Consider the following 27,854-nt stretch of genomic DNA (forward strand, 5'->3'; position numbering starts at 1 on the left):
TAGGCTGCAATCCTATCCACACTTACCCAGGAGTAAGTCCCATTGACTATCATTGTTAAAAGAATATACATAGTAGCTTGTTCAAAGTATAGGTCTGTAACATTTCCCCAAATGCAGTCACACACCATGGCAGCATCAAGTCTAATATATTAAAAATAAAATATTGAAATGAATGGGGATCCACCTGAAATTGACTTGTGACCCACAGTTTGTGAAACACTGACCTACACCAAAAATTGATGGGAATGGTTGGCATTCTGAAGAACCCTGGTTTTGGTTCTTTAGAATTTAGAGGCGTATTGTGTTCATCATTCTTAAAAAACTCTCCCTCTGTTATTTTATGACATTTTCATTTCTTATTTTCACTCAAAGAATGTGCAAAGGTCAGCTTCTTATCATTTTAGGTCCCTTTTCCGCAATACATCTGACTTTTGTTTACAGTTCTTCCCTTGTTCTACTGTGCCTGGCAGGATGGAACAGTTGTGATGCTTTTCCATGTTCTGCCTCACGGCTGCCCCCACACCACACGTCCCTGTTGGACAGGGACTTGTGGCCATTGGTTGGCTGCTGCTCCTGCCATGTCTACTTTCCATAGAGACAGGAGCTGTCACCCAGGGCTGTCCTAGTGCAGTGCAGTGCACTGTCTCTAGTGCAGTGATTTTCAACCTTTTTTGTCTCACGGCACACTGACAAGGTACTAAAATTGTCAAGGCGCACCAGTTTTTTGATAACTGACAAGGCACACCATGCTGTTTGTGAGGGGCTCACATCCCCCAATAGCCCTACTAATAAATGACCTCCCCCAAATTCCAATGGCACACCTACAGACCATTCACGGCACACCAGTGTGCCATGGCACAGTGGCTGAAAATGGCTGCTCTAGTGTATAGCACTTCTTTGTAGCAATTTCTATCTCTACGGTCAGTGAGATCATTTTATTTTTATTTATTTAAGTAACTTATACCTGGCCGTGTTTAAGGGCCCTCAAGGCGGCTTACAAAATAACATTTCAATACAATAAAAACAATGCTAAAACATTAATATAAAAACAATTAAAACCATAAGAACAATCAGACACAACTGGATCACAGTTAGAAAGATGTTTCATAAAAAGTGCCAGCCCCCCAAAGTCAACATTTTAAAACTGCCATAAATAGTCTTTAGACCCTGCTGAAAGGACTTCAAAGAAGGAACTGTTCTCAATTCCAGGGGAGGGGAATTCCACATACAGGGTACCACATAAATTTAAACCATACAGTTTAAATTTAATTTTCAGTCTTATTAAAAAAATTCTTTATTTAATTGTATTTATTTACAGTATAAATATCAGTGTTTCAGAGATTAGTTTTTTATAGACCACTGTCAGGAGCAACAAAAAGGGGGGTCTCACCTATCTAAGGGCAGCAGCCTATAGGAGGACTAGGAGGCTGTGAACCCCTCCCTGGAGACTCCCCTGGTCCTCAGAACAGAAGCAGGGAGGGGTTCACAGCCCTCTATTCCTCCTCAGCCTCACTGCCTTCTCCATCCTCACAGGGTTCTGAAGCTTCCCTTCCAGCGAGTCTCCAGCCCTCAGATAGCCCTGCCCTGCTGAGGCCCTTCTAACCTCTTCTGGCCTCTACCCAACTCTGTGCCTGCCAGGCAAGCTGCTCCCTGGATCAGATAAGTCTGGCCCTGGACAACCACTTTTCCACTGGACAACCACTTTTCCACTTAATCCATTTCTGCCCGGCACACAAGTGTACACATTTGGTCCCTGTTATGTATATGCAACATTGGGTAGAAATGACTTTAAAGCATTTGCAATTAAAAGCATATAAAATAATGAATAGCTTTCCATTAAAAAGCATGTAAAATAATGAATAAAATAAGATCAAAGAACACATCATAGCAGGTGTTGTAGGACAGCAGAAAACAACCAGGCACAGGTCAGACCAGGCAATAATTCAGCACAGGTCAGACGTCTGCTGTCAGATGGAATAAGAAGTTCTTAACAGTGTATGGGAAAATCAATAGTGTGAGGGCCTGGGGGCTGGGGATAAGAATAGGCCCTCAGTTTGGCTGTACTTGTAAGAGGCGACTAAACAGCCACCAGGTAGATGGGACTCGTCAGCCTGGGAAGGCAGCTCATCTGAGAGAAGGAAAACTCTGATCCCAAACCTCCACTGCCTTGTGGCTACATCCAATTATGGAAAAGGCTTCAGGAGTCAACCTCGAGGCAAAATCCGGAGCCGGAGTCCCTGAGGCAGTTCATGGCTGAACACAGTCATGTTCTGGCAACTCCTGCGACGCCGCTGGAACCAACCGTATTGGCCTCTGCCTTTCCATTGGACCATTTCAGCGACGTGGAGAGGGGGGATTTGCTGCATGAGTAACAGCCTATCCTCCATACCTACTTTACCCAGGCTTCACGCGCTGGAGAGGACACTCTGTTCCAGAACCACCATTCAGAGCGTGACACCATAGTCTTCCGAGACTGAAGGATGCCAACAACACACGAGGACCAAGCAGGCCTTCAATGGGAGAAAGTTTGAAAACACTACTGCCAGGGTATTTCACTGTTTGTAGCAACCTGTTCCTTGGTGCAGCCATTGCTGGGATGGATATTCTGGATTCCCTTTTTTTTTTTTTACTTTTTAAAAAACAAGTAGTCTGATCTCACTATGTAGGCGGTCTCCTGCTTACACAGAAACTCCTACCTTGCCTGTGGTTGGCCCAGTTTCAGTGCCTTACTAGTTGGTGCAGGGTTATCAAGTTTGCTACTGAAAGGCATGATGACACACTAAATATTTGGGTTTGGTCACGTACTGTGATTAATATAATCTTAATGCATGCAAAGAAAGTTAATTGGCTTTGCAAGTTTAGCCTAACCCTCAAATTGCTGGCTTTCTCCAGAGTACTCCCACTTTACTCAAGTAGTATGTCAAAGGACATTGGCCAATATCGAGCTAGGTGTGCATAAGCCCAGTGATTTCAGATCTAATTCTCTCAGATCAACAGTGGCAGTAGTTGAGGCAGAATCATCTGGTGGCCTGGGAAAAGAATTATCCTTTTTCCACCAGCACTTTGCAGGGGAGCAGAACCATCAGGGCCCAATCCTATCCAATTTTCAAGTGCCAGTGCAACCATGCCAATGAGGCATGTGCTGCATTCTGCAGTGGGGATGCAGTCACAGAGAGCTCCTCAATGTAAGGGAACATTTGTTCCTTTAGCTCAGGGCTGCAATGTGGCTGCACTGGTGCTGAAAAGTTGGATCGGATTGGGCCCTCAGTGGGTTAAGAACCCTATTCCCTCAGAGGCTTAAAAAAATCTGGCTGCTGAAGCTCCTCTTTTAGGGGTGAGGGTAGAGGGGCTCGTTCATGTTCTAGAGGGTTCTAAATCATGTTCTGTTGATCCCGTCTGCTGTAAGAGGAGCAGTAGGAGCAGAAAAACCTTGTGGACCAGAAAGAGAACTCTAAAAACATCTGCCCTTTGCTGTCTCTGCTGTCCAGAGCCATAGAGCCATATTTATTTACTCACTCATTTTGCATCCTGCTTTTCAACCTGAAGGGCTGGCTTACAGAATCATAAAAATAGCATCTAAAATGATAATTTACAATATAAATAGCTTGATACCATTGACAGCACCTACAATTCTGGATTTGGATTATGAGGGCAATATCATCTGCTTGTAAACATAATGATATTATTCTGAGCCATTTTAAGAACCATTGTGGTTGAAGAGTGTACTGTAAAATTACAAGATCCCTTTCTGCTGGGTTGTTTTGTGATGAACTTCATAAGTAGTAAACATGAATTCATAGGATATGATCCTTTTGTGCCATTCTGTGCTGATTCAAAAATTAGCCTAGATGAATGTTCAGTGCCATCTCAGGTGCTCTTTAGTGATTTCTCTACACACAGGGTTGCTTTTTGTTAGAGAATATTCATAACTCTTCAAAAAGTTGTGGTTATTATTAAGAATATTTACTTATCGCTTTACAACAGGAATAGTTCACAGCGTGGTTTTCATAGTAAAATAAATCAACAATTTTCAATGCCTTCTTCCTGAAGACATTTCTTAGGAATGCTAAAGGATGATTTATTGTTACACAGGGTGAGAGGGCAGGTCCCTGCCCCAAGGGGCTTTCAAGGCAAGGGAACTCAGAGGAAAGGAAATCATGAAAAAGCAGAGGAAGAATCTGAGACTGTTTCACTTATGCGTCCTTGAATTGGGTTACAGTAGAGACAGAGGACGGTGTCCTGCTGAAGAGCCTTTGTGGAAAAGGTGGCCTTTTAAGAAGGTGTCTGTGAAGTGAGGAATTACACTGTTGCTCTTTTCACTGGCAAGTGACAGGCTGCATGAGGCTACAATCCTATACGTACTTGCCTGGAAGTAAGTCCCACTGAACACAGAACATTGTGCATAGGATTGCAAAGTGAGTGCCTTTCAGTGAATGATCCTTTCCCCCACTAGCTTGTGAAGACATTAAGGCTACAATCCTGTCCACACTTTCCCATTGACTATAATAGTTCTGAGTAGACATGCGTAGGATTGGGCTCTCAGGCAGCAACCTTCAGCCAGTGTGTCGTGGCATGGCACACTGGTGTGCTGTGAACGGTCTGCAGGTGTGGCAAGAGAATTTGGGGGATGGTAATTTATTAGTCAGGCCACTGGGGGATGTGAGCCCTCCCACCACCAGTGTGGTGGTGTCCCTTGTCACGGTCTAAAAAACTGACAGTGTGCCTTGAAAATTTTGTCAGTGCGCTGTGAGATGAAAAAGATTGCAAAAGACTGCATTACGGGTTCAATCCTACGCACGCTTACCTGGGGCTGAGCCTCAGGGGACCTACTTCTGAGTAGGCATGAATGGGATTGGCAGAAAATGGGAAAGGCCAGGAGAATTCCCCTTCCCTTCCAATCACTGGTCTGGTTTTGTTTTTAGTAGATGATTGACTTCCTTTCTATTGAATCCAGGTGATCCTTTTCTTTTTCCTTTGGCCTGATGGTTTTGTGGTGCCGCTTGGAGGCGTTTTTCCCCCCTGGGTGCTTCTGCAGGGCTGCGGGAGAGGGAAGCCCTGGCTGGTGCTGCTACAGGGGACTGAGCTGGTGGAGCTTCAACTATTGCTGAACTGCGCCGCTGTGATTGGCAGAGGAACTGTCCAGGAAATGGCTCGGGTTACAACTTCGGGGGCGTGACCAGGGAAGGGGGAGGAGAAGAGGAGGAGGAGGGGGCAAGAGAGGGAGAGAAAGGGCTTGTAGAGTTGATAAAGCTTTCGCGTTGGCTTGCAAGAGGGATTCTGAATGGGCTCGAGCTGGACTTAAGGCATCTGTTTCTCTGCTCCACTTTTTTTGGAAGGAGATTTTTTTGGGGGGGGATTTTTGTTCCCTCTTTTATTTCTTTCCTCCTCCCCCCAAGCCTGGATCCTTTGAGTTGAAGCGGGGGGGAGGGAAAAAGTTGGCGACACACTAAAAGACAACAACAAAAAAGATCCTTTTCATTCCCCCCACCCACCCACCCCAACTCTCCAACACCAATATCTCCCCGGACCATCTCCCGGGCTGCATCCTCTCTGTGCAGCATCGGCCGTGGTGGGGGAGAAAAAGTCTGGAGAGGGCGGTGATGATGGGGGTGACGACCACCGACTTTCCCAGCCCGGGTTTGGGGCTTCGGACCGACGTTTCTGAGCGCCTGGACATGGAGTAAAGCAGGAGACGCGTGCCTTGGGTGGCTTTTGCAAAGTTTTTCTCCCCCCCCCCCCGATCCTTGCTTCCCACCCTCCCTCCCTTCCTTGCCCGCCCGCCTGCCTGCCTCCTCCGGGGAGCTCGCCTTCGTCGCTTGCTTCATCCCGTCCACACGCCTGCTGCAAGGGAATAGCAGATCGTTTACCGGAGCCTTTTCAGACCAGGTAATTGGACCAGGCTTGGCTTGTGGTGGGGAGGCGCAGGGCTTGGGCAGGGGGGTGCGGCGGGGGAAGGGGAGAGACTCAGCCCCGGCTTGCGAGGCGCTCTCTCGGATCCAGTCCAGGGAGGGATCCGGTCTCGGTCTCCGGGCCGCCCCCCGCCCAGGCGCTTGGGCTTTGTGGTTTCTTCGCGAGCAACAATGTATCCCCGATCAGCCTTTGCCACAGCTCTGCGCTTCTCCTTCTCCGAGGCTGTGCGTCCTGCAGCCCCGCTGCGCGCCCTGGAGATCTGGTGCCCCCACGATCAGGTCGCTTGTCCTCTTCAAGGATGGGACTTCCCTGGCTTCTGAAGCGTCCTGTGGCCGCCACAAACGCATCCCACCTCACCCCCCTGTCTGCTTGTGGGTCAAGTTGGCTAGGTGCCTGGGGCCTTCTGTGGGTTCCACTGGATGACTCAGTGTTTCTCTACCAGTGGTACGGGTACCACCAGTGGTACGTGAGGTGGTGCCCAGCGGTACTCGCAGGACCTCTGCTGCCCAGCAGCAAGACCAGGAACACCACGCAACAAGGAGGCTCAGCTGGGCAGGCAGAGCTCCAAAGCATGCTTTTCCACGCTTGAAAAAGCCCTCTCGACCACCCTGAGCCTCTTACTGGTGTCTGTTGCATCACATCTGGCCTCCCAACTCAGAAGTAACTAGTGATGATGTCATTACCAGTTACTTCTGGTAGTACTTTGAATAGCTGGACTGTGTGAAGTGGTACAGTGGAGGACAAACCTTGAGAAACACTGCCCTAACAGGATGGCATCAAAGAGCTCTTTCCTAGGGGTGGCTAAGACAAGCCCTCACCTTGCTTCAACCTTTGACAGTTTCCCCCCTCCCTTCCCAGCAAACCTCATTTCATGCCCCTGTGATCACCATGCTCCTTTCTAGATATACAATGATGAGGATGGTCTGGTTTATTTTGTATGAGAGGCAATGCTGCTAGAGACCAACCACCCTGCTCCTCAGTATGTTTATTTGAAGGAAATTCCATTGGTTTCTGTGGAATTTGCTTCCAGGTGAATGTGCTTAGGATGGCAACCTTTGTTGCCAAGAAATTGGGAGCGTTGGTTTTCCTGTTGAGGTAGGAGGTGAAGGTGCTGGACACTTTCTCCCCATGTTGGTTTTCACATCTGAACATTCCCACATAAAGAAGTTTATGTTAACTTCTGCATCTTGCAAAAGTGTTAGTGTACATTTTCATCGCCTTCTGTCAAGGTTAGTGAAGCCCTCCCCCTCAACCCCAGTGACTGTAGTTTGAGCAAACTGTTTCCAGTGCAAGGAGTTAGCCATTAAACTTTTGAAGCAGTCTAGTATTGAGGTCTGCCTTTGAACATGTGCAGAGTGCCCAACCCACATCCCTGAGCAGCCTTAAGGTGCTTGCATCCAGGGCCGATTCTAGGCAGAATTGAATGCATGCTTTTTAGTGACTTGCTTTTTAGTGACCTCACACACATTGTGAAAACCCCCCCCCCCAATTATATCTCTAGATAAGATGACTTTCACAATGTATTCCATTAAAAAAAATTTCAATGCAGGATTTTACGGTTGTAACTGGACCCAAATTGTAGAGCTCTGATTTAATTGGCGTGACATTAAAGAGCTTTCATTTGAAGGGAGGGAAAGTTTGGGGTGGAGAAGGGGGATCTCACTTTATTCAGTCTCGGGAAGACTGGGGATCAGACTTTGTGAACAGTGAACATGTTAAAACCTGTGTCAGTGTGAATTCTTTCATCCATAGGGATATAGAAAGATCTGGTTAAGAAAAAAAAAAGAACGCAAAAAACACATGGAATCCTTTAGTGAATGTTGCAACAATCTGTGTGTATGGAGAGAAATGATTTACATGGAGCTTAGTGGAAATGCGACATAGAAGTAATGCAAAACAAAAGTACAAGCTGTTCTTCATCTGGGGAGGCATTGTTTAAAGATTTCTCTCTTTTGCTTGCGATTCATAATTTTCCCTTAAAAAACGAGAAGTTCCAAGAGGAATATATATTTATTTCTGTATATAATTGCCCTTTCAAACAGTGGCCCATTATGTGGTGGTGTGAAGCTCCATCAACATTTCAAACCTCATTGTCTCCTTTGTACCAAATCCCTGTAAATCTTCTACTTGCCTTTCCTCATTTTCATCTGAAAAGCCTGTTTGGTTTGAATAGACTGCAATAAGCAGCCTCTGTACCTCTCTGGAATGTCAATTAAAATGCAGATTTGTCCGTTTCCCCCCCCCCCTTCCACAGAAAACTTGAGGGAAAACAGGCTAGTCCAGGGAAAATTGAATGAAAGAAGTTTAAACAATACAAAACTTCTGATGCTGCCAGTACTGATATGTTCCCCAAGAACCTTACAGAATTAATGTTTAATTGCTGATCACTTTGAAGAATGCAGTATGAACTAGGGGCTTTGCTGTCCTCTTGCAATCAGATGCAGCTTAATGTCACTTAATTGCTATACAGCTAATTTGCTGTATGCTGGGAGAGGGCATTGATCCACTCTTGCACCAATTTTGCTGTGTTCCAAATGCCTAGGGAGGATACCCAGGTCAGGGTATTGATCTGGCTGACTTATTCTCTACAAATTGCAGCATCCCTGGGGAGGGATAAATATTGCACAATGGGGCTAGATTAAAATGAACACTTAGGGTTTCATTTAATTACCACTGCTCTAGAACAAGTACTACTTGTTTGCATGTGCCTCGAAAAAATGTGGAGCTACAGCTTGAAGGAATTTGGTATGGCTCCCAACCTGGGATGTTTTTTTTCCCATGCTTGTCAGTGTGGCAAAGAAATTTGGGCAGGTATGTGAAAATTGACTTGATGAGCGGGTGGCAAGGCGAGCCATCAATCATGGGAGCCTGACAACTCCTCCCTGGTATAGGGCTGAGAAGAAAGACACAGTTCCCTTTCAAGGGGAAAAATAAACACTCTGTGTGGCTTTCACTGAGCCTGAGACTCCAGGCAGGATTATGCTATTGTAGCCAGGAAGCCAGAATTGTGAAGGCCAAAAAAGCATGCTGGGGCTGTGTTCCAAACATTGAGATAGAGGTACATAATTACCCAGGGTAGGAGGTCTCTCTGTAAGATGTCTAGCAGCAAGGATAGCAAGCAAGATGGGAGAATAGTTTGATTCTGTTGTTTTTTCTCCTGTGAGAGCCCATTTGGTTCAAGATGGTTTGAGAGTCCTGGTTTGAGAGTCCTTCAGATGTAGGAAAGAGTGTCCCTTTGGAAGTGATGCAGCATGAGTTATTTAAATTCAGAGGTTTCCAATTTGTGGTTGAAGTATAAGGGATGCGTTGCCTTGCTTTGTATGACAAGGATGAAGACAACTTTTGCCATCAAAAATCAGAGGCCAAAGTAGGGTTTGCAAGTTCTTTGCCTCTAGTGGACTTTTGCGGTTAGGTGTGTTCATCCCACTTCATTCATATCTAAAGAAAAATCCTTTCCTTCCTTCTCCCTGGAGGAAGATGATGATGATGATTCATAGTTATGTGCTGCCTTTTTTTTTTTTTAAGCCAGGTGCCTGTCAGACCTAGACTTCTTCAGCAAAGAGGTGACCTCATGTACCTTTTCGTCATTTGCCAGGAAAACTGTTAATGTCTTCATTTATTTTAAAGATTTTTATCCATCCCTCCTTGCCTCCATTGGGATAGGATGTCTCCATTTGTATCTTTAAACAAACTTGCAGCCAATGATGTCTCATGTAATGGTTTGACATGAGTAAAGGGCTGAAGGACTGGGACTGAAATTGAACCACTTTGCTGAGCTTGCATGTAGGAGGAGACAGACTCTGGTTCTCAGTTGCATACAGAGACAGAGGTCAAAGTTATTTAAAATGACCACATGGTTTTATAACAACTGTCTGGTAACATAGTTCCTTAGTGTCTTTAACACTTATTTGTTACGCCATGTACGATTTTACTTGATAGAAGACTGGAAAAAAAAAGTTGCGCTTCGGAACTTTATTTTAACCAAGTCTCTTACTAGGAAAGATTTTTTTTAATTTTTAATTTTTTTAACTTTGCTTCTTCTGATTCGTCAGAACAAATGTTCAGCTGCTTCTGCATGTAGCAGCTAATATTAAGTAATAAATTAGAATATTCCATAAGTGCAGTTTCTGACCACTATTGGGTAAGATAAATACAGTTTTCATGAGCAGTGTAATTTTGGTAGGCATTTTATCAGATTTTGAATTTGTAGGACCTTGTTAGTAGCTTGACAATGGATGTGTACAATGACCATTCTGTTAGTGTGTTGGAATAACTAGTGTGGGCTGCATGACTCCATATATGTCCTTATGATGGTTGTGTGATGTCAGCTTGAGAGAGAGGGACACGTCCAAGGCTGAATGGTGAGCATCTAGACAAGGATGGGAATTTGGGTCTTCTTCAGCATCCAGACCCACACAGAATGGAGAAATATTCTCAATTATTACTGTTCTAAAACGCACGCAGGCAGGCAGGCAGGCAGAGAACAGAAAAGGTGGCAGGAGAAATACTCAGTTTGACTTTCACAGTGGATGGTACCCTAGTGAAGTCTCACCTGCTTCCTAGTAGCAGCTAATTGTTATAGCTACCTGATGTTTTTGCTTCCCTTCTCCTGATGTCTGGGTGTGTTTTCTTTTTTGAAGAACAAAAAAGTCCACTTTGATTCAATTGCTAAGCTACTTCATGCAGGGGAATGCTGTTCCCATCCAACATATAGAGTTTTTATGGTAGCTGGTGCATTGTGTGAACACCAGAATTTAGAAATATACTGCTTTGTCACTGTACTTTGCCAGAACACAGCTGCAGGCTGTCTCTCTCACTCACCACTTACTCTTTCGTTAATTGTAGTTGTGCCAAAGAGATTAAATGCAACTTCTTCCGGTTGTAGATAGGGGAGTAAAAACAGATTGTGAATACAAATAATGATAGAAGCAATATGGGGCACTTTTCAAAAAATTATATCTGTATCCTACACTTCCCTAAGACTTATTGTGGTTTATCTTCTCAGCAACCCTGCGCGGTAGATTAGCTTGAAAGATAGTGATTTATCCAAGTGAGTTCATTGCGGAGGTCCTACTTGTGCTTCCAAATGTACTTGTAAATGTGTGTGGCACAGCGGTACAGTGCATGTTTTGTTTGCAGAAGGTTGCATGTTCAGCCCCATGACATCTCCAGGTTGAGTTAGGTAAAGACTCCTGTCTGAACCCCTGGGAAGATTCTGCCAATCACTACTGGCAAGATGGAAAGATACTGCCACAATAGTGACCTTTATGGACCAATAGTCTTTCTTTACAACTTCATATTAAATACTGTATAAATGCAGGTAAAGGGACTAATTTTACCTGCTTCTCCTCCATTTTCTGAGTCTGCTTTACTCCATCTGCACTATGCATATTCTTATCCATTTCCGTCTTTCCTGTTTGCCAACCACTTGGGCAGGGACTCCCTTGTATGGTCTGTACAGAACCCACCACATGAATGTTAAGCAATAATATAGACGTCAGTGGAGTCTGATCCAGAGTTTCTGATTTCAGAACTATTGCTTGTATATACAAATATGTGCTGCAGTCTGCAAGTCACATATTCTAGAACATTCTGTTTTTTAATCATTTGACTCCAGAATGGAATGCTCTTGGTTTGAATGATCTGCACGTTTCAAATGTAATTGTGTGAAAGAGCATTTTTTATTAAGCTGTCCATGGGCTGAGTGTGGAGTTCTGTCTTTATTTTGCACTGTCTGAATGCATGCATCTTGATCGGGGGGGGGGGGGAAGCTCTGTTTGATTCTTGATCTTGAGCCATGCAAATTCATGGAAGGATTTGTACAGTCCAAAAATAGAACCTGTATAATGGTAGTAATTTTGTACGGTGAAACACAGTGGGCCTGCACATGTAAACATGTAAGTTATTTGCCTAAAACAAACTTAATAGATTCTTCTGATTAAAGTATCTCCCTTAAGCAGTAATCGGGTGTCCAAAAAATCCCCAGCCTATGGTCTGTTGGTGGAAATCATCATATGTTGTATAGCCATTAATATTGGTTTTCCTTCGTGAGCAGTCCCCTTCTCAGTCCATGATGCTATTGCTTTTGCTACCCCATTCAAGCTTCCCATAGTTGCTGCTGCTTTTTCCTTCTACTTTTCATTGCAATGTCCTGTTGTCCAGGGAAAACCTTGCTTTGGACAGGGCAGTTAAAGTACAGGTTTCCTTGTTTGTTTTTTAATTGGCAAAAATAGAACAAGGAATAAATTTAAAACATAGAACCACACCAAGGAGCCATTCAGATACAATGCCAAGCCATCATGTTTCCGTGAGATGAGAATGAGTAGGTGTGAGCCCCGGGGTCCCATGTCCACTCAGGTTATTCTCTTCCTCTTACATACAGGTATTAGAAGCTTTTGATCACAGTTTGTGTCCAATGATAGTTTGCCATTTTTTCTGAATATGGTAAAGGAGATGGCAGCTTGAATGTTGTATCCAGTTATCAGAAATTCATGCAAGGGGAAGAGGAAGCATGCAAGCTTGAAGTCTGTGTCTGTTTATTAATAGTACTTAAAACTTGTGTAGCACTTGTGAGTGTTCAATGTGCTACTCCTGTTTTAGTTGGGACAATCCTTGCGATAGCACTAATGAGATAAATAAGTATTATGTTTCCCATATTGAGGCTAAGGGTAGAGTGGCCTGCCTAAAACAACTTAGTGGGCTCATAGCAGAGGTAAGATTCAAACCAGGGAAGTCTTGATTCATAATTTGATCTCTTAGCCACTATGCTACACCAGCAGCCTTATTCTTTTCATGCCATCTGTGGTTTGGTGCTTCCTCCAAATGTCTCCAGAATTTCTTAGGACTAGTCATGAACATAAGAACATAAGAACATAAGAACAGCCCCACTGGATCAGGCCATAGGCCCATCTAGTCCAGCTTCCTGTATCTCACAGCGGCCCACCAAATGCCCCAGGGAGCACACCAGGTAACAAGAGACCTCATCCTGGTGCCCTCCCCTACATCTGGCATTCTGACTTAACCCATTCCTAAAATCAGGAGGTTGCGCATACACATCATCGCTTGTACCCCATAATGGATTTTTCCTCCAGAAACTCGTCCAATCCCCTTTTAAAGGCGTCTAGGCTAGACGCCAGCACCACATCCTGTGGCAAGGAGTTCCACAGACCGACCACGCGCTGAGTAAAGAAATATTTTCTTTTGTCTGTCCTAACCCGCCCAACACTCAATTTTAGTGGATGTCCCCTGGTTCTGGTATTATGTGAGAGTGTAAAGAGCATCTCCCTATCCACTCTGTCCATCCCCTGCATAATTTTGTATGTCTCAATCATGTCCCCCCTCAAGCGTCGCTTTTCTAGGCTGAAGAGGCCCAAACGCCGTAGCCTTTCCTCATAAGGAAGGTGCCCCAGCCCCGTAATCATCTTAGTCGCTCTCTTTTGCACCTTTTCCATTTCCACTATGTCTTTTTTGAGATGCGGCGACCAGAACTGGACACAATACTCCAGGTGTGGCCTTACCATCGATTTGTACAACGGCATTATAATACTAGCCATTTTGTTCTCAATACCCTTCCTAATGATCCCAAGCATAGAATTGGCCTTCTTCACTGCCGCCGCACATTGGGTCGACACTTTCATCGACCTGTCCACCACCACCCCAAGATCTCTCTCCTGATCTGTCACAGACAGCTCAGAACCCATCAGCCTATATCTAAAGTTTTGATTTTTTGCCCCAATGTGCATGACTTTACACTTACTGACATTGAAGCGCATCTGCCATTTTGCTGCCCATTCTGCCAGTCTGGAGAGATCCTTCTGGAGCTCCTCACAATCACTTCTGGTCTTTACCACTCGGAAAAGTTTGGTGTCGTCTGCAAACTTAGCCACTTCACTGCTCAACCCTGTCTCCAGGTCATTTATGAAGAGGTTGAAAAGCACCGGTCCCAGGACAGATCCTTGGGGCACACCGCTTTTCACCTCTCTCCATTGTGAAAATTGCCCATTGACACCCACTCTCTGCTTCCTGGCCTCCAACCAGTTCTCAATCCACGAGAGGACCTGTCCTCTAATTCCCTGACTGTGGAGTTTTTTCAGTAGCCTTTGGTGAGGGACCGTGTCAAACGCCTTCTGAAAGTCCAGATATATAATGTCCACGGGTTCTCCCGCATCCACATGCCTGTTGACCTTTTCAAAGAATTCTATAAGGTTTGTGAGGCAAGACTTACCCTTACAGAAGCCATGCTGACTCTCCCTCAGCAAGGCCTGTTCGTCTATGTGTTTTGAGATCCTATCTTTGATGAGGCATTCCACCATCTTACCCGGTATAGATGTTAGGCTGACCGGCCTATAGTTTCCCGGGTCCCCCCTCTTTTCCTTTTTAAAAATAGGCGTGACATTTGCTATCCTCCAATCTTCTGGCACCGTGGCCGTTTTGAGGGACAAGTTGCATACCTTAGTCAAGAGATCTGCAACTTCATTCTTCAATTCCTTAATAACCCTTGGGTGTATGCCATCAGGGCCCGGTGACTTATTGATCTTTAATTTATCAATGAGGTCTGAAACATCTTCTCTTTTAACCTCTATCTGACTTAACTCCTCGGTTAGGAGGGGCCGTTCGGGCAGCGGTATCTGCCCGAGGTCTTCTGCCGTGAAGACAGATGCAAAGAACTCATTTAATTTCTCTGCCATCTCTAAGTCTCCTTTTATCTCCCCTTTCCCTCCCTCACCATCCAGAGGGCCAACCGCTTCTCTGGCGGGTTTCCTGCTTCTAACATATTTGAAGAAGCTTTTATTATTCCCCTTAATGTTGCTGGCCATGCGTTCCTCATAGTCTCGCTTGGCCTCCCCTATCACCTTCTTACATTTCTTTTGCCACAGTTTATGTTCCTTTTTATTCTCTTCATTAGGGCAAGACTTCCATTTACGGAAGGAAGCTTCCTTGCCCTTCACAGCCTCTCTAACTTGGCTGGTTAGCCATGCGGGCACCCTCCTGGATTTAGTGGAACCCTTCTTTCTTTGCGGTATACACCTCTGCTGGGCCTCTATTACTGTTGTTTTAAGCAGCCTCCATGCACTCTGGAGAGACTGGACTCTTTTTACCCTCCCTTTCAACCTCTTTCATGCAGTTACAATATCCCACTAATTTAAGTGTAGAATGAAAATTTTCAAATTCAAGGCATATCTGTTAAAAAAGATGGACTGGGTCCCTCTACTTCAGTGATTTTAAACCCTTTTTCATCTTGAAGCATACTGTCAAGGCCCTAAACTTATCAAAGTGCATCGTTAGTTTTTTGACAAGACCCACCATGCTGCTGGTGGGGGGTTCATGTCCTCAATGAACCTACTCATAAATGACCCTCCCCCAAACTCCTGCGGCACATCGAGCACAGTGGTTCAAAATTGTTGCTCTAATTCAGCGTTGCGCAACCAGTGGTATTCCTACCACCAGTGGTACTTGAGGTGGTGTCTGGTGGTACATGCATGCTCGATAAAGCCCTCCCTTCTTCCCTGAGCCTCTTACTGGTGTTTGTTATTTTGCGTCATGTCTCCCAATCTGGAAGTAACTGGTGATGACATCACCACTGGTTATCTCCAGTGGTACTTCCAATAGGTGGACCATGTGAAGTGGTACGGTGGGGGACAAATACTGAGAAATGCTGTTCCCGTTCGTTGACATAGGACATTGCTATAAATAGAACATGGCTATTTGGGTTAATCTGAGAAGTCCACACCTCTTCATGCTTGATTAATGTTTCCTGGTTAGAATTCTACGTAGTTGATGATTGTTTGGCAGAATCTAATGCTTGATGTTTGCTTTTCAACTGAAAACTGGGATATCTTGTATAACTCTCAAGGGGGAGGCCAGGGTGTGTGTGTGTGGGGGGGGAGTAGAATAAGGAGCCAAATATGTTTCTGGGCATTTGCAAGCTTTAAATAGTTGCATATTATGTCATTGTCACTTGCATTGCAAATTAGAAGAACTAAGCACTTTTACAATCTGTATTTTGTTTTATTTCGTAACAGCTCTGGAGGTAGGTCACTGTTATTACTGTTTTCCAGATGGGGAATTAAGGATGAAAGAGAGAAAGCTGTGTATACATGGCCACATCGTAGAGTTATTCAAACATACAAGAGGAGTACCTAGTGCCATCCTTCTTGGACTTCTGGCTGGAGAAGGGCTATAGCATATGCCCCCAAACATCCTCCTCCTTTACTGTACATGCAAAGTTAGTGCATCTGGGGAAAATCTAGGCTGAAATTATTTTCTTTTTCCCAGTGGCTTTCCAGCTGTTTCATTTGCAGGTAGCTTTTGATGCAGAAGCACGTGATTTCTCTGCCTATAGTCTGAATTGTTAATCCAGCAAGGGCTGTACCAAACACCATTTCTATAGGTTTGAATTTGCTCTGTAATTTCACAGGATAGGTGGAACTTGAACACATGAGTGTCAGATCCCAGATGAACTTCCTGTTCTTCTGCCTTAGAGCTTCCCCAGCTCCTTCTATTCTCCAGCCTTCTTTCTTCATATAGGCTTATATCCCAATTCCTGACCCACACACTACTTCTGTTTCGCTTCCAGTCCAGTTTATGACCTTGTGGAAGAGGTCTGTGTTTGCCTGAATTGATGATAAAAATGGAAACACACTTGGGAGTTGTTGGAGTATAATTCAGTGCTGAACTTTTAATTATTAGGACAATTATTTAACCCAGTTCTTCTCTTTTTCTGCTTCCCCTCAGGAGAATCAGCAGCAATTGGGAGTAAGAAGATACTTATCAAGGCTTAAGGTGCTGCTTTCAGTCCATGCTTGTTTAGAAGAGCTCAGATGGGATTAAAGTCCACATGGAGGCATGGAAAAGGACCAGGGACTGGCATTGAGAAGATGGTCAATTGGAATACATGTTGCCTTATCTGCCTGGTGGTGCTCACCATGGCTGGATTTTCATTTGCTCGGCCGTCATACAACTTAGTTGGTGAAGATACCACTTTGGAACCTGTAGGTGAGTCATAGGTTTCTTTGGTTGTAAAGTGGATCAGGTATTTCAGAGGAAATTTGTGTATCATTAAAGAGCAAAGTGAGCTTACGCTAAGTGATCCTTGTAAGGATTGTGCATGCTATGTTGAGCCCTTTCATGACTGTGTGGTGGCAGGGTGGGGCATCTGGATGTTCAGTGATGAACACCACCAACTTCTAGGTAGCTGCTTTGAGCTGTGTGCAGCAGGCTTTTCAGTCTAGAAAAGAGGCACATGAGGGGGGACATGATTGAGACATACAAAATTAAGCAGGCAATGGACAGAATGGATAGAGAGACACTCTTTTTCCATCTCACATAACACCAGAACCAGGGGTCATCCACAAAAGTTGAATGTTGGGAGAGTTAGGACAGACAGAAGAAAATATTTCTTTACCCAGCGTGTAATTAGTTTGTGGAACTCTGCCACAGGAAGTAGTGATGGCATCTTGCCTGGATGCCTTTAAGAGGGGATTGAACAAATTTCTGGAGGAAAAGTTCATTACGGGTTACAAGTCATAGTAGGTATGTGCAAGCTCTTGGTTTTAGAGGCAGGCTGTCTCTGATTGCCAGATTGCAGGGGAGGGCACCGGGACGCAGGTTGTGTCTCTTGTCTTGTGTGCTCCCTGGGGCATTTGGTGGGCCACTGTGAGATACAGGAAGCTGGACTAGATGGGCCTTTGGCCTGATCCAGCGGGGCTCTTCTTATGTTCTTATGATGTGAGCAGCTATACTTCTTAGGGAGAACAGTGCTCACCACCGGTATTTTGTCATTACTGGAAACATTCATGTACAAATATATTTTTATTGAAGTTTATAGTGTTACCACTGCTGTTGCTCTACTAGTTGTAATTGAGAGATGATAGGTTGTGAACACAGTATTTGAAGTGGACCTGTTTGGGGATTGAGCAGTACCTCTTTGGTAGTGCCCATGTCTTGCAATCAGAAGGTCCCAGGGCTAATCCCTGTCATCTCCATGTAGCCTTGTGAAAAGACACTCACTTAAGATACTGGAGAGTTACCACCAACCAGCATAGAAACTACTGAGCTAGATGGACCAATGGCCTGACTTACTATAAGACAGGTTCATATGTGACCAGGAAGTCATAAGAGCAAACAGGATTATGAATGCAGTATAGGGGGCATAGCTAAAAAGAATGTGTTCTTTGTGAATGTGACTCCTTAGGATCACCCTTTGCAAATATTTCTGTGCATAATTGCTTCTAAAACCAGAAAGTGCATGTTTCCCATTTTACCTAAGCTTATTCACATGGTTGTTTAAGGAGGTGTGTATATCTTGCAAGGCGGAGGGCTCAGTTAGTTGTTTGACAGCTTAAGCCTACAAATAGTTTGATGTATTTTATTTGATCTGTGCTTTGATTCTGGAAGCCCTTCTTGCTCATTTGCTTAACCTTAAGCGTGAGATCAGTGGGACAAATAAAGACTATGTGGGGCGCACACAGATTTTTGTCCTTGTCCTTTTCAAAGAGACAAGGGTTTCTAAACCACAAGAATGAGTTGCTGTTGGTTTCTGTCTGAAGTTCAAAATTTCACAGTCAGCTTAGCTTCCTATACTATTTCATAGCAGTAGAATTAAACATGTAATTCAAGCATAAAAAGCTTCTGTTGCTTTGTAGGTATTCATTCACTTCTGTTCATTTGTATGTATTGTATTCTGGTGACAGTATGTTAAACAGAAAACGCATCTCAAAAGATTGTCAAAAGTAGTTTCATTGCCATTAATTGGGGTGAGTTTATCTGTATCGTGAGTTGCATGTAGCATGTTTAATGCTGATTTATCTTAATTATTTGACCATGGAGTACCATTTTATTGGATTCATTGCTATCTGTGTAACTAGATTCTACCATCGGTTCCCTCTTCTGATCATGCTTTGGCCTTCCCAAAGTCTCTGTGCCCCTCCAAGAATTCCTGAGGATTTTTACCTTTGCCTTAAGCCCCTTATCTTGTTGTCCGGAGGCCCTGAAATTGTGCTGCCAGAAACTGTATGCACAGAGGACCCCATGGCGAGTAACCTAAGCAGAAGCAGTTCTGTGGAGAAGAATTTAGACCTGCAAGGGGTTCCTGGTGCTGCCAGAAGGTGCGCTCCAGAATGTACAAAGCTGTGTACAACCCTAATGTTGGGAACCGTGGGACAAAGGCTTGACCTTGGCTCCCCCCATGGCAACCCCTGTGCAATCTTCATTGGCGCATTGATACTACTGCCACTGTGGGTCCATCCCAGCCATATGGGCCTTCTGATGAGTGTCCAATCCATGCCCAACCTGGTTGACCCCTGACTTCCTCCCTGCACTCAGTATTCAGCAGGGTCCTCCACTTGGACACTGCTCATTTTTGTGTATTGCTCACGAAGGAGGCAATGGCAACCCCAAGAGACATCCAAAACCGGACATATAGGGCTGCATTTTACCCATGGCTGTATGCTGAAAGGTTGTGCTCAAATGTGAACCATGGTTCATTCTTTTTGTGCCTGTGTTTGGTTCCTGCACGTTTTTTTAGCAACTTTTCACTTATTGACTCAAAGCCACAGAAAAATCCTGCAGTGCATGCACGGGGAGGGGGCGGGATGCTGTACTCCATGCAGAAGCTTCACTGTCAGTTCATTCCAAAGAAAATATAGAAAGATGGCAACACTTTACATTGTTACTGTGTCTGAACCAATGCTGCCATAATCAGCAGCAACTGTTACCCTGCATATGCCTGATCTTGTCTGATCTTGGAAGCTAAGCAAGGTCAGGCCTGGATAGTACTGGGATGGGAGACCGCCTGGAAATACCGGGTGCTGTAGGCTTATACCATAGTCTTTCGAGACTGAAGGTTGCCAACCAACCATAATCATTTTGAGTTTTACGTTTTGAGCTTACATTCAGTGAGGGGCACCCCAACTCTCACGTTCTTCAAGCTGCAATATTTATAGAATTTTAAGGTGGTGTTTTAGGTTACATGAAATTTATTGGAAGTACGAATGCTTTTATTATGCTGCATGGGCCTTCCCACCCATCCTCTCCTCCCACCCTCTGTGCCTCACAGTAAGGGGGTCGGTGCATTCTTAATATGGTTGCTGTTATCTTGTAATACAATGAGCTAACACATTCATATTAACTGAACTGTCAAAACAATCTTGTCAGCGTAATGTTCATGAAATGTGTCCTCTCCCAGATGCTTTGTTTGGGGGATTTGGCCTCTGTATATCATAGGATAATATGGCTTGGGGTGTTTTTTTTTTCTCTCTCTCCCTGCTCTCAGTATATTTGAATGCATAATTGATTTTTTTTTTCTTTTGGCTTACTCATTAGTATTAGATTTTCCCAGAGGTTTAGAATCGATTCCCAGAGTTATTTACATTGACAATTTGGTTGAATTATGCATTTCTAGAAAACATTGTAGTCGCGTGTCTTCAGCTGAGTCCTTTAGGGAAGTACATCTATGAAGACCCTTCTGTTGAGTCAGACCATTGCTCCATGTTGCTCAGTACAGTATTTTCAATATTGACTGTGTGTCTCTTCAGGATTTCAGGCAGGGGACTTTCCTAACCTTGGGGTTGCCAGGGCTTGAACCTGGTACCTTCTGCCTCCAAGGCAGATCTCTCATTATAAATAGTTCTATTTATAGTGATACTGAACATTTGTGAAACGTGTGTCTGGTGTTTTGCTTGTCATGCTTAGAAAGTGTCAAATAATAGAAACCTGTCAGAACAACTGTTTACTGGAATATCTTCATTAATTAAAGATTAGTGGTGTAGAATTAATGATCTAAGGCAGGGGTGCTCACACTTTTTTGGCTCGAGAGCTACTTTGAAACCCAGCAAGGCCCAGAGATCTACCAGGGGGGAAGGAAGTGTCTGACAGACACCCCCTTTAATGTATGGAGCCCCTGCTGGAGTCTAGTCAGTTTCGTCAGTTTTGTTGCTGCATGCCTGAAGAGCAGCTAAAGTGTCAGTTTCAGTGTCAGTTTAGTGTCAGCTAAATATGTCAGTTTCGTCTAGTCACTAGACGAAACTGACATATTAACAGTTTGGAGAGATAGAGCTCCGCGATCTACTCATTTTGCCTCGCGATCTACCGGTAGATCGCGATCCACCTATTGAGCACCCCTGATCTAAGGGCTCAATCCTATCCAACTTTTCAGTGCTGATGGAGCCATGTCAATGGGGCATGCATTGCATTCTGTGGTGGGGAGGCAGTTTGTTCCCTTATCTTGGGGCTGCCGTGCGGCTGCATCAGTACTGGAATGTTGGATATGTTTGGGCCCTAAATTCTGTTATCCAAAAGGTCCAGAACAGAACAGAAACTAGATATAAGAAACATGGGACTATTGCTGAAAATGACATCTCTGTGTCAAGCGCCCCACTCCACTTATGTAATAATTAGTACAACTTAGACCAAATCTACCTATACAAAATAAGGTTGTAATCTGGGGTAATAGAATTCTGGACCGCCCTCCTTCAGACTACAGGTGAGGAATCATAGTCCTCTCCTATCAAGGTCTATCCTCAAACTTTCCGCCAGTACTTGTTGGGGGGTGGTTGTCTTTTTTGCAAGAGTATGATTCCTCCCTGAGCTCTGAATTGAGAAGTTCCACAATTCTACCACTTCCGTTTACCACCTCCCCTTGCATAATATATAGTTTAGGCATTATTCTGTTCACATCATTGATCGTGCTGTGAATTTTCACCACCAGAGGCAGCCAAAGATGCAGACCAAGGTAGCAGAGGAACAAGAATAGGGACGGTTGTGTGATGTTAATGGAGTAGGAAGGCATATTGCAACATCTGCAGGTGAATGGGAGGAACAGATAGTGAAGAAGGCACTTTTTATCACCGAGGAAAGATATCTACTCTTCATCTCCTTTAGCAGAAATCATTCACATATTTTCAAGGTTCTCTTGAAAGCTATTAAGTTTTTCTAAAGGAAGTTGAATGAGTTGTTTAAAAATCAAGATTCTGTAGGCTTTTTGGCTCTGTACCATCATTCGCTATATGGCTGTTTTTGTGCGGTTTCTGAAATCTCCTGATCATAGGCTCAAAACAGAAGGGATGATCGTACAGTTGAATGCAGAATGTTGCAGTATAGGGAGAAATCCACCTTTGGGGTCGTCATGGTAGGATTTGTGTGTTTAGGGAAGCTTTGTTTTCTGATTAGGCCTTTTAAGATAGTGTGCTTTTAAAGCACCTTGCTTCTGGAATGGATATTCTCTGAACAAAATCTTGATCCTATCAGCATGTGGCATTATTGAAAAACAAGCTAAAACTTTTCCTCGCAGCAAAAATGTCGTTGATATACATGAAACAATTTCAGATGTGAGAACACAGGAAAATTACTTGCAGAGAGAAAACAGCCTTCCAAAGCTAATAGCACAATAAGAGTTTCCGTATGAAAGAAGAAAGGGAGAAGTGTGGGATGATTATGAAATCTGTAAAAAAAAAAAAGTATCTCCTTGATCTGCTGCTTCATATTGGAAAACATCACTTTTTCACAGTTGTCATTGCTGGTTCTCAGTGGTACATCACTGCACTAATTCCCTAAAGGGGAAAATAAGTCCTTTCTCTGAGAAGGTTAAACCATCAGTTTCCTACTGAGAAATGAAATTCAATAGAAAAGTGAAATAGGAAAGAATAGGATTTCAGAGTTAGTTACCATAACACAATTAATCCACTAATCACATTTTAAAATGCAAATTTTGAGATTTAATTTAAAAAGACCTCAGCAAAAATGTTCTGATTCATTTTATTTTGCTAGGGTTGTTTTTCAAATTCAAATAATTTGCACGCACAGCAAAGAAAGTTGTGTTAATTGAATATCTTCAAAACTTCACCTAATGCAACCTAACAACTGTCTTACTTTCAGATGATTGATTCAGACACTAAAATGACTCATCTAGAAGCTATAATCATTTTGATACTGATGTCTTTTTCATCATTACATGCCTCATTCGCAGAACATTTATGGGGTCCAAAATATATTACAACACTTGAAATTCAATGCGTTGCTTTGTCTTTTAGCATAGATGTACACAGTGCTACTCCAGCTTTTCTAAATTCATGACAAGAATCTTGTGAATTCACTTGGCTAAAGACTTCATCCACAGATTTTTACCTGTGAAGCAAAACCATTTATGAAAGTGTGACTATAGGAGTGGTGCAAAGAATTGCAAGGATGCCATTTGGGCTTTTGTTTGAACACACCTTCAGGAACTTTCGAAATCTTGGCAGGTAGAATGCCTGATTGAATAGATACTTGAAGGCAGGAATTGTTTATACAGTCAACTCTGTCAGTTCGTTACCCTCAATTCAGTCAGATACAACATCAAATTCACTAAATCTAATTATATAGCATAATTTTGGGCGGAGTATTTTGGCCAAATACTTTTAAATGTGTGGATCTTGCCCTGGTTCTTTGCTTGCTTGTCCTTAAATTGTCTTTTAATTTCTCTTTGTGAATTGATGAGACCCTGTCCTGAGATCAGCCTTTGAGTGCTGTTACGGCCCACAAAACACTGTTGCCCAGGGGCTTACGTTTATTGTAAGCATGCTGTTGCATCTGGTAGTGTCAACTTTCAGCACAGTCCTATGCAGGTCTTCTCAGAATTAAGTCAATGTGTCTTACTCCCTGGTAAGTGTGCCTAGGACTGCAGCCTTTGTTTCCAGGCATGCTCACCACAGCAGCAGAATCGTAATTGACACTGATTGCTACATGACTGCATTCTATTGTGAAGTCCTACAGTGTAGCAGGACTAATTGCACGGCTTGGTACTGTGTTGTTAGCAAATGTCTTTTCAGGGTTCTTCTGGCTATTGTTAGAATCCCAAGAATCTAATCCACTGTGTTTTTTTATTTGTATGTTTTTTTTAGCTATTCTAGGTTTATAGGCAGGTGTAGCTATTAACTTGGTTACCTGAGGACTGTACAAATATCCTCCAGGTGAGCAAAGCATGGAAGCTTAACCAAAGGCGGTTCATGAGTGTGCATGTCATAGCAGGCTAAGAGACCAAGCTGCAGATCAGGACTTTTTTGGTTTGAATCTTGCCTTGGCCATGTGCTCTCAAAGTGGCCTTGGGCAAACCACGCCCTCTTGGCCTCCTAGTTGCAGTATGGGAATAATAATACCTATTTACCATACAGGTTGTAAGTGCTATATAAATGTGCATCATTATTATTAGTGTTGTATAGCCCTTTAGAAATGTCAAGACACTGTGCATAACTTTGTCTTGTTGAATATTTTCAATTGTTAGGTAGGTGAGCATTATGATTATTTCCCATAAAGGTAAGATTTGAGCAAGAGACTTACTGATTCATTGTGCCAGTCTCTTAGCAACTACATGGCATCAGCTCCTTTTTTTCTTCATTTGGACTGAAAATCTTTATTTAGGTTTGTATAGGTGGGCAGGCTAGTAAGTACCGTAGATACCTATAAGGCGAGAAAGCTTTACCAAAAAATCCAGCGTAGATTGTCTCCTTATTCCATCTGAGGGTCACTCAGGTGTCAGGGCAGTTCAGGGGTGCCCCGGCAGCCAGGAGAAACCCAGAGGAGCGGCAGGCATGAGTGAACCCTGGGCAATTTCAGGTTCCGCCTGGCCATGCTTTACCTCTCCCGGTAGCTCCTTCCTGCAGGGAGAAGCTTCGTACTCGGGACTCTGGCAGGCAGGAGGGCAGGCAGGCTGCCGCTGGGTCTTAAAACTTGCTAGCTATAAACTCAGTACAATTGCAGATTGAAAAAATTCCCCTTGCCATACTTTCCTCTTAGCCTGTCCCAACAGCTCTCCTTCAGAGACCCAGTTCTCAACCAGCCAGCATGTCAATCGGGCAGCAAGCAGGCAGGCAACCACTGGGTGTTAGAGCTTACCATCTACAAACACAGAACTATGCCATTTTAGTATAGGGACCAGAGAACCTGCCTGTCTTGGTATCAGTGGGGAGTCCCAGAATCATAGTCAGACACCCCCCTACGTTTTACCCCTGACATCCAAGGATCATAGAAAATTCCATGATTTTGGCTCAAAACCTGCCTTTGACTTATCTGTGAGATTGTCTTATACTCGAGTGTCTGCAGTAGTTTTTGTTAGCGTGTAACTTTTGTGGGCTTATTAGCAAGGCTACAATACATATTTTGTTCATAGGGTTGCAAAAAAATAATCAAAATATGTGATGCATGCATGAGAGAAAGTTAAGGAATGTATATTATCTCTTTCCCCATTGCACTGTGTGGCATTACTTTGTGGGACTCTTGTGTCATTTTTGAACATTTAAGATTTCTCTACAAAGGTTTCCACACTTGAGATAAAAAGGGGAATTTGTCTGCATTGGTCCCCTCCCAAATTGAAGATCCTTCTTCATTTTTAGAGAACACAATAATCTCTGGTCATAATTGTTTTCATTGATATTTCTGAACCATACTTACAAATGATTTTGTTCGACATGAGTATTGAGGGAAGAGGCTCCCAACACAATATTATTCATGTCTACTCAGAAGTTACTCCCACTGATTTCAGTTGGACTTACTCCCTGGCAAGTCTGTGCAGGATTGCAACCTCACTGTTGTTGGAATGTTTTCAGTGTAGCTTGACTAGATCAGTGGTTCTCACACTTTTAGCACTGGGACCCACTTCTTAGAATGAGAATCTGTCAGGACCCACCGGAAGTGCTATCATGACTGGAAGTGACATAATCAAGAAGGATAATTTTTAACAATCCCAGGCTATAATCCTACCCATTTTCTATCCCTTTAATATCATTAATCCCACTTACTATCCAAGGAGTAAATCCCATTTACTATCATTGTTAAAAGCATTTACAGAGAAGTCTGTTAAAAGTACAGATGCCCAAATGCAGTAACATACCATGGTAGCATCAAGTCTAATATATTAAAAATAAAATATTGAAATGGATGGGGACCCACCTGAAATTGGCTCGCAACCCACCTGGTTGGGTCCTGACCCACAGTTTGAGAAACACTGGACTAGATTGACTAGATCCAATCTTGAAATATCATGTACGCATCTATAGGGAATGGGGCAGAAATGAATAAACCATTTGCTGTCTTCCAGATGCATATGAAATGTGAATTAAACGTCAATTTAACTGCTGGTCATCTAGGAAACATTTCAGAAACAGCCATGTCTAACTGGAAAATTGCACACACGCCATCCCTGAAATACTATATGTTCAGCACCAATGGACTGGAAAAATATATGTAAATTTATAACATAGGCTTATTCAGTCACCAACCTATCAGGTGATGCCACCGCATCTTTAATGATATACAGACTGCCCATAACTGAACTCTGAAGGACTATTATAGGATGGGAATTGGGCAGGGAAATATCCTAAACTTTTTGTCTTATCTTTTCAAGGCCATTGACTTCAAGTTCTGAGAACATATTAGCTCTTTCCATAATTATGAGTCTGTAAAGAATTAACAATGGATTCTACTATTTAGCTTCTGATGTATAACTTCAGTAATTCCCCACATCTTTCCTTAATAATCCTTAAATTTTAATAACTCCTTAAAATAATTAGTCTCATGGTAGAATCCTTTCCCATATGCATCACTGAAATAATAGTGCTTTTACAGGGCTGGAAATAGTCCTCTAATTATGGGGGGAAAGTGAAATCCACACATTCAGCTCCCGGAATCTCTCTCTAATTTTACCCAAACGTGTCCTCTTCATTCCTGTCTGAAAACAGTAGTTAAGGGGGCCATCCCAAAAGAGAGGGGCCATGCTTCCCTGACCCTCCTGTAATTTGATCACTGACTGGAAATTATTTCAAATTCCTGGCTGCCATCATGTTTCAGTGCCCTTGTGAAATAAGCATGCAGAGTTTTTCTAATCTTCCATATTTGCATATAGCCAAATATCGTCAGTCAAAGAGTTCTGACAGCGCAGTCCTCATATTGTACACGTTCGTACATGTTCATTTTGTTCAGTGGAACTCTGTACAGTTAGGGCAAATTTTATTAGCATCTCAGTTATAAAATGACTAAGAGCTTACATTTCACTGTCCTATTTATGTATGATTGATTTCTTCTGAATATGCATCTTTTAACATATGGAAAAAATGTTAGAGAATGTGATAAATATTGGTCAGACCCCCGCAAGGTTGTGTTTTAACACATCTTCAGATTGGGAAAAATCACCTTGTGAAGTCTCTTCCATATAGAAATGAGATCAAGGTGTAGTTATTACCGTCTGTGGTTTATATTTTTGATGGCACTTCTTTTAAGCAGCAGTTGAAAGTCATTCTCCATAGTGCAAGAGGGATCCTTGTGTCTCAAGAGGTGCTTCCAAACCTGATTTTTCTAAATCTAAGTCATGCCATAGAGAATCCTAATTAAGTTAACCCCTAATGATGGGAGGTTTGACCTGACTGCGCACACAGGTTGAAAGGCAACGTAGCTGAACTGAATAATTAGTTTAGACATGCATTTGATAAATAGCAAGCTCACTCTTGACCTTCTTTCACCCATGTTGTCTGTTGAGAAACCTGCTGGGTTAGTTAATTTGGCCTCTTCTTAGCATTAAACTTTCTTCTTCCTTCTCAGCTGATATTTAAACAAGCTGCCTGTGGTTTTGTTTTTTTTAAAAATGCAATCGCACTATATTAAACTTTGTTTTATTTTTTAAATTGAATTATTTAAAATCTTTCTAAGGTACAACTTAAGCTTATGTCTTATTGACAGGCTGCTCAATCATGAGCTGCCCGGCACCCAGGGATACAGCGGCACCAAAAATGGCTGCCACTGTATCCTGAATGCAACCTGGACAATGCTGGCAGCTCCTCAGGAGAAGGGAACTTTTGTACCCTTCCTCTGGGTAGGTAGCGCTTTCTGGACCAGTGCAAGTTTGTTGCACCGGTCCTGTACTGTTACAAATGTGTTTTAAGGCACACCTGTGGCAACTTGTGAGTTGGCTGGACTGGCGC

The 27,854-nt window shown here is 43.3% G+C and overlaps 1 protein-coding gene across 1 annotated transcript in view; it reads left to right on the forward strand.

Moving 5' to 3' along the window:
- The first annotated feature begins 5,809 nt into the window (after nucleotides 1-5,809).
- FGFR2 (fibroblast growth factor receptor 2) overlaps nucleotides 5,810-27,854 on the forward strand; it is a 139,211-nt gene continuing 117,166 nt past the window's right edge. The window contains exons 1-2 of the mRNA XM_066621940.1: nucleotides 5,810-5,886; nucleotides 16,645-16,905. Coding sequence (XP_066478037.1) covers nucleotides 16,731-16,905 — 175 coding nt within the window. The 5' untranslated portion in view covers nucleotides 5,810-5,886; nucleotides 16,645-16,730. The remainder of the gene's footprint in view (nucleotides 5,887-16,644; nucleotides 16,906-27,854) is intronic.

Source organism: Tiliqua scincoides, chromosome 3 (genome assembly GCF_035046505.1).
Source record: "Tiliqua scincoides isolate rTilSci1 chromosome 3, rTilSci1.hap2, whole genome shotgun sequence".
In the NCBI taxonomy this organism is placed as follows: domain Eukaryota; kingdom Metazoa; phylum Chordata; class Lepidosauria; order Squamata; family Scincidae; genus Tiliqua; species Tiliqua scincoides.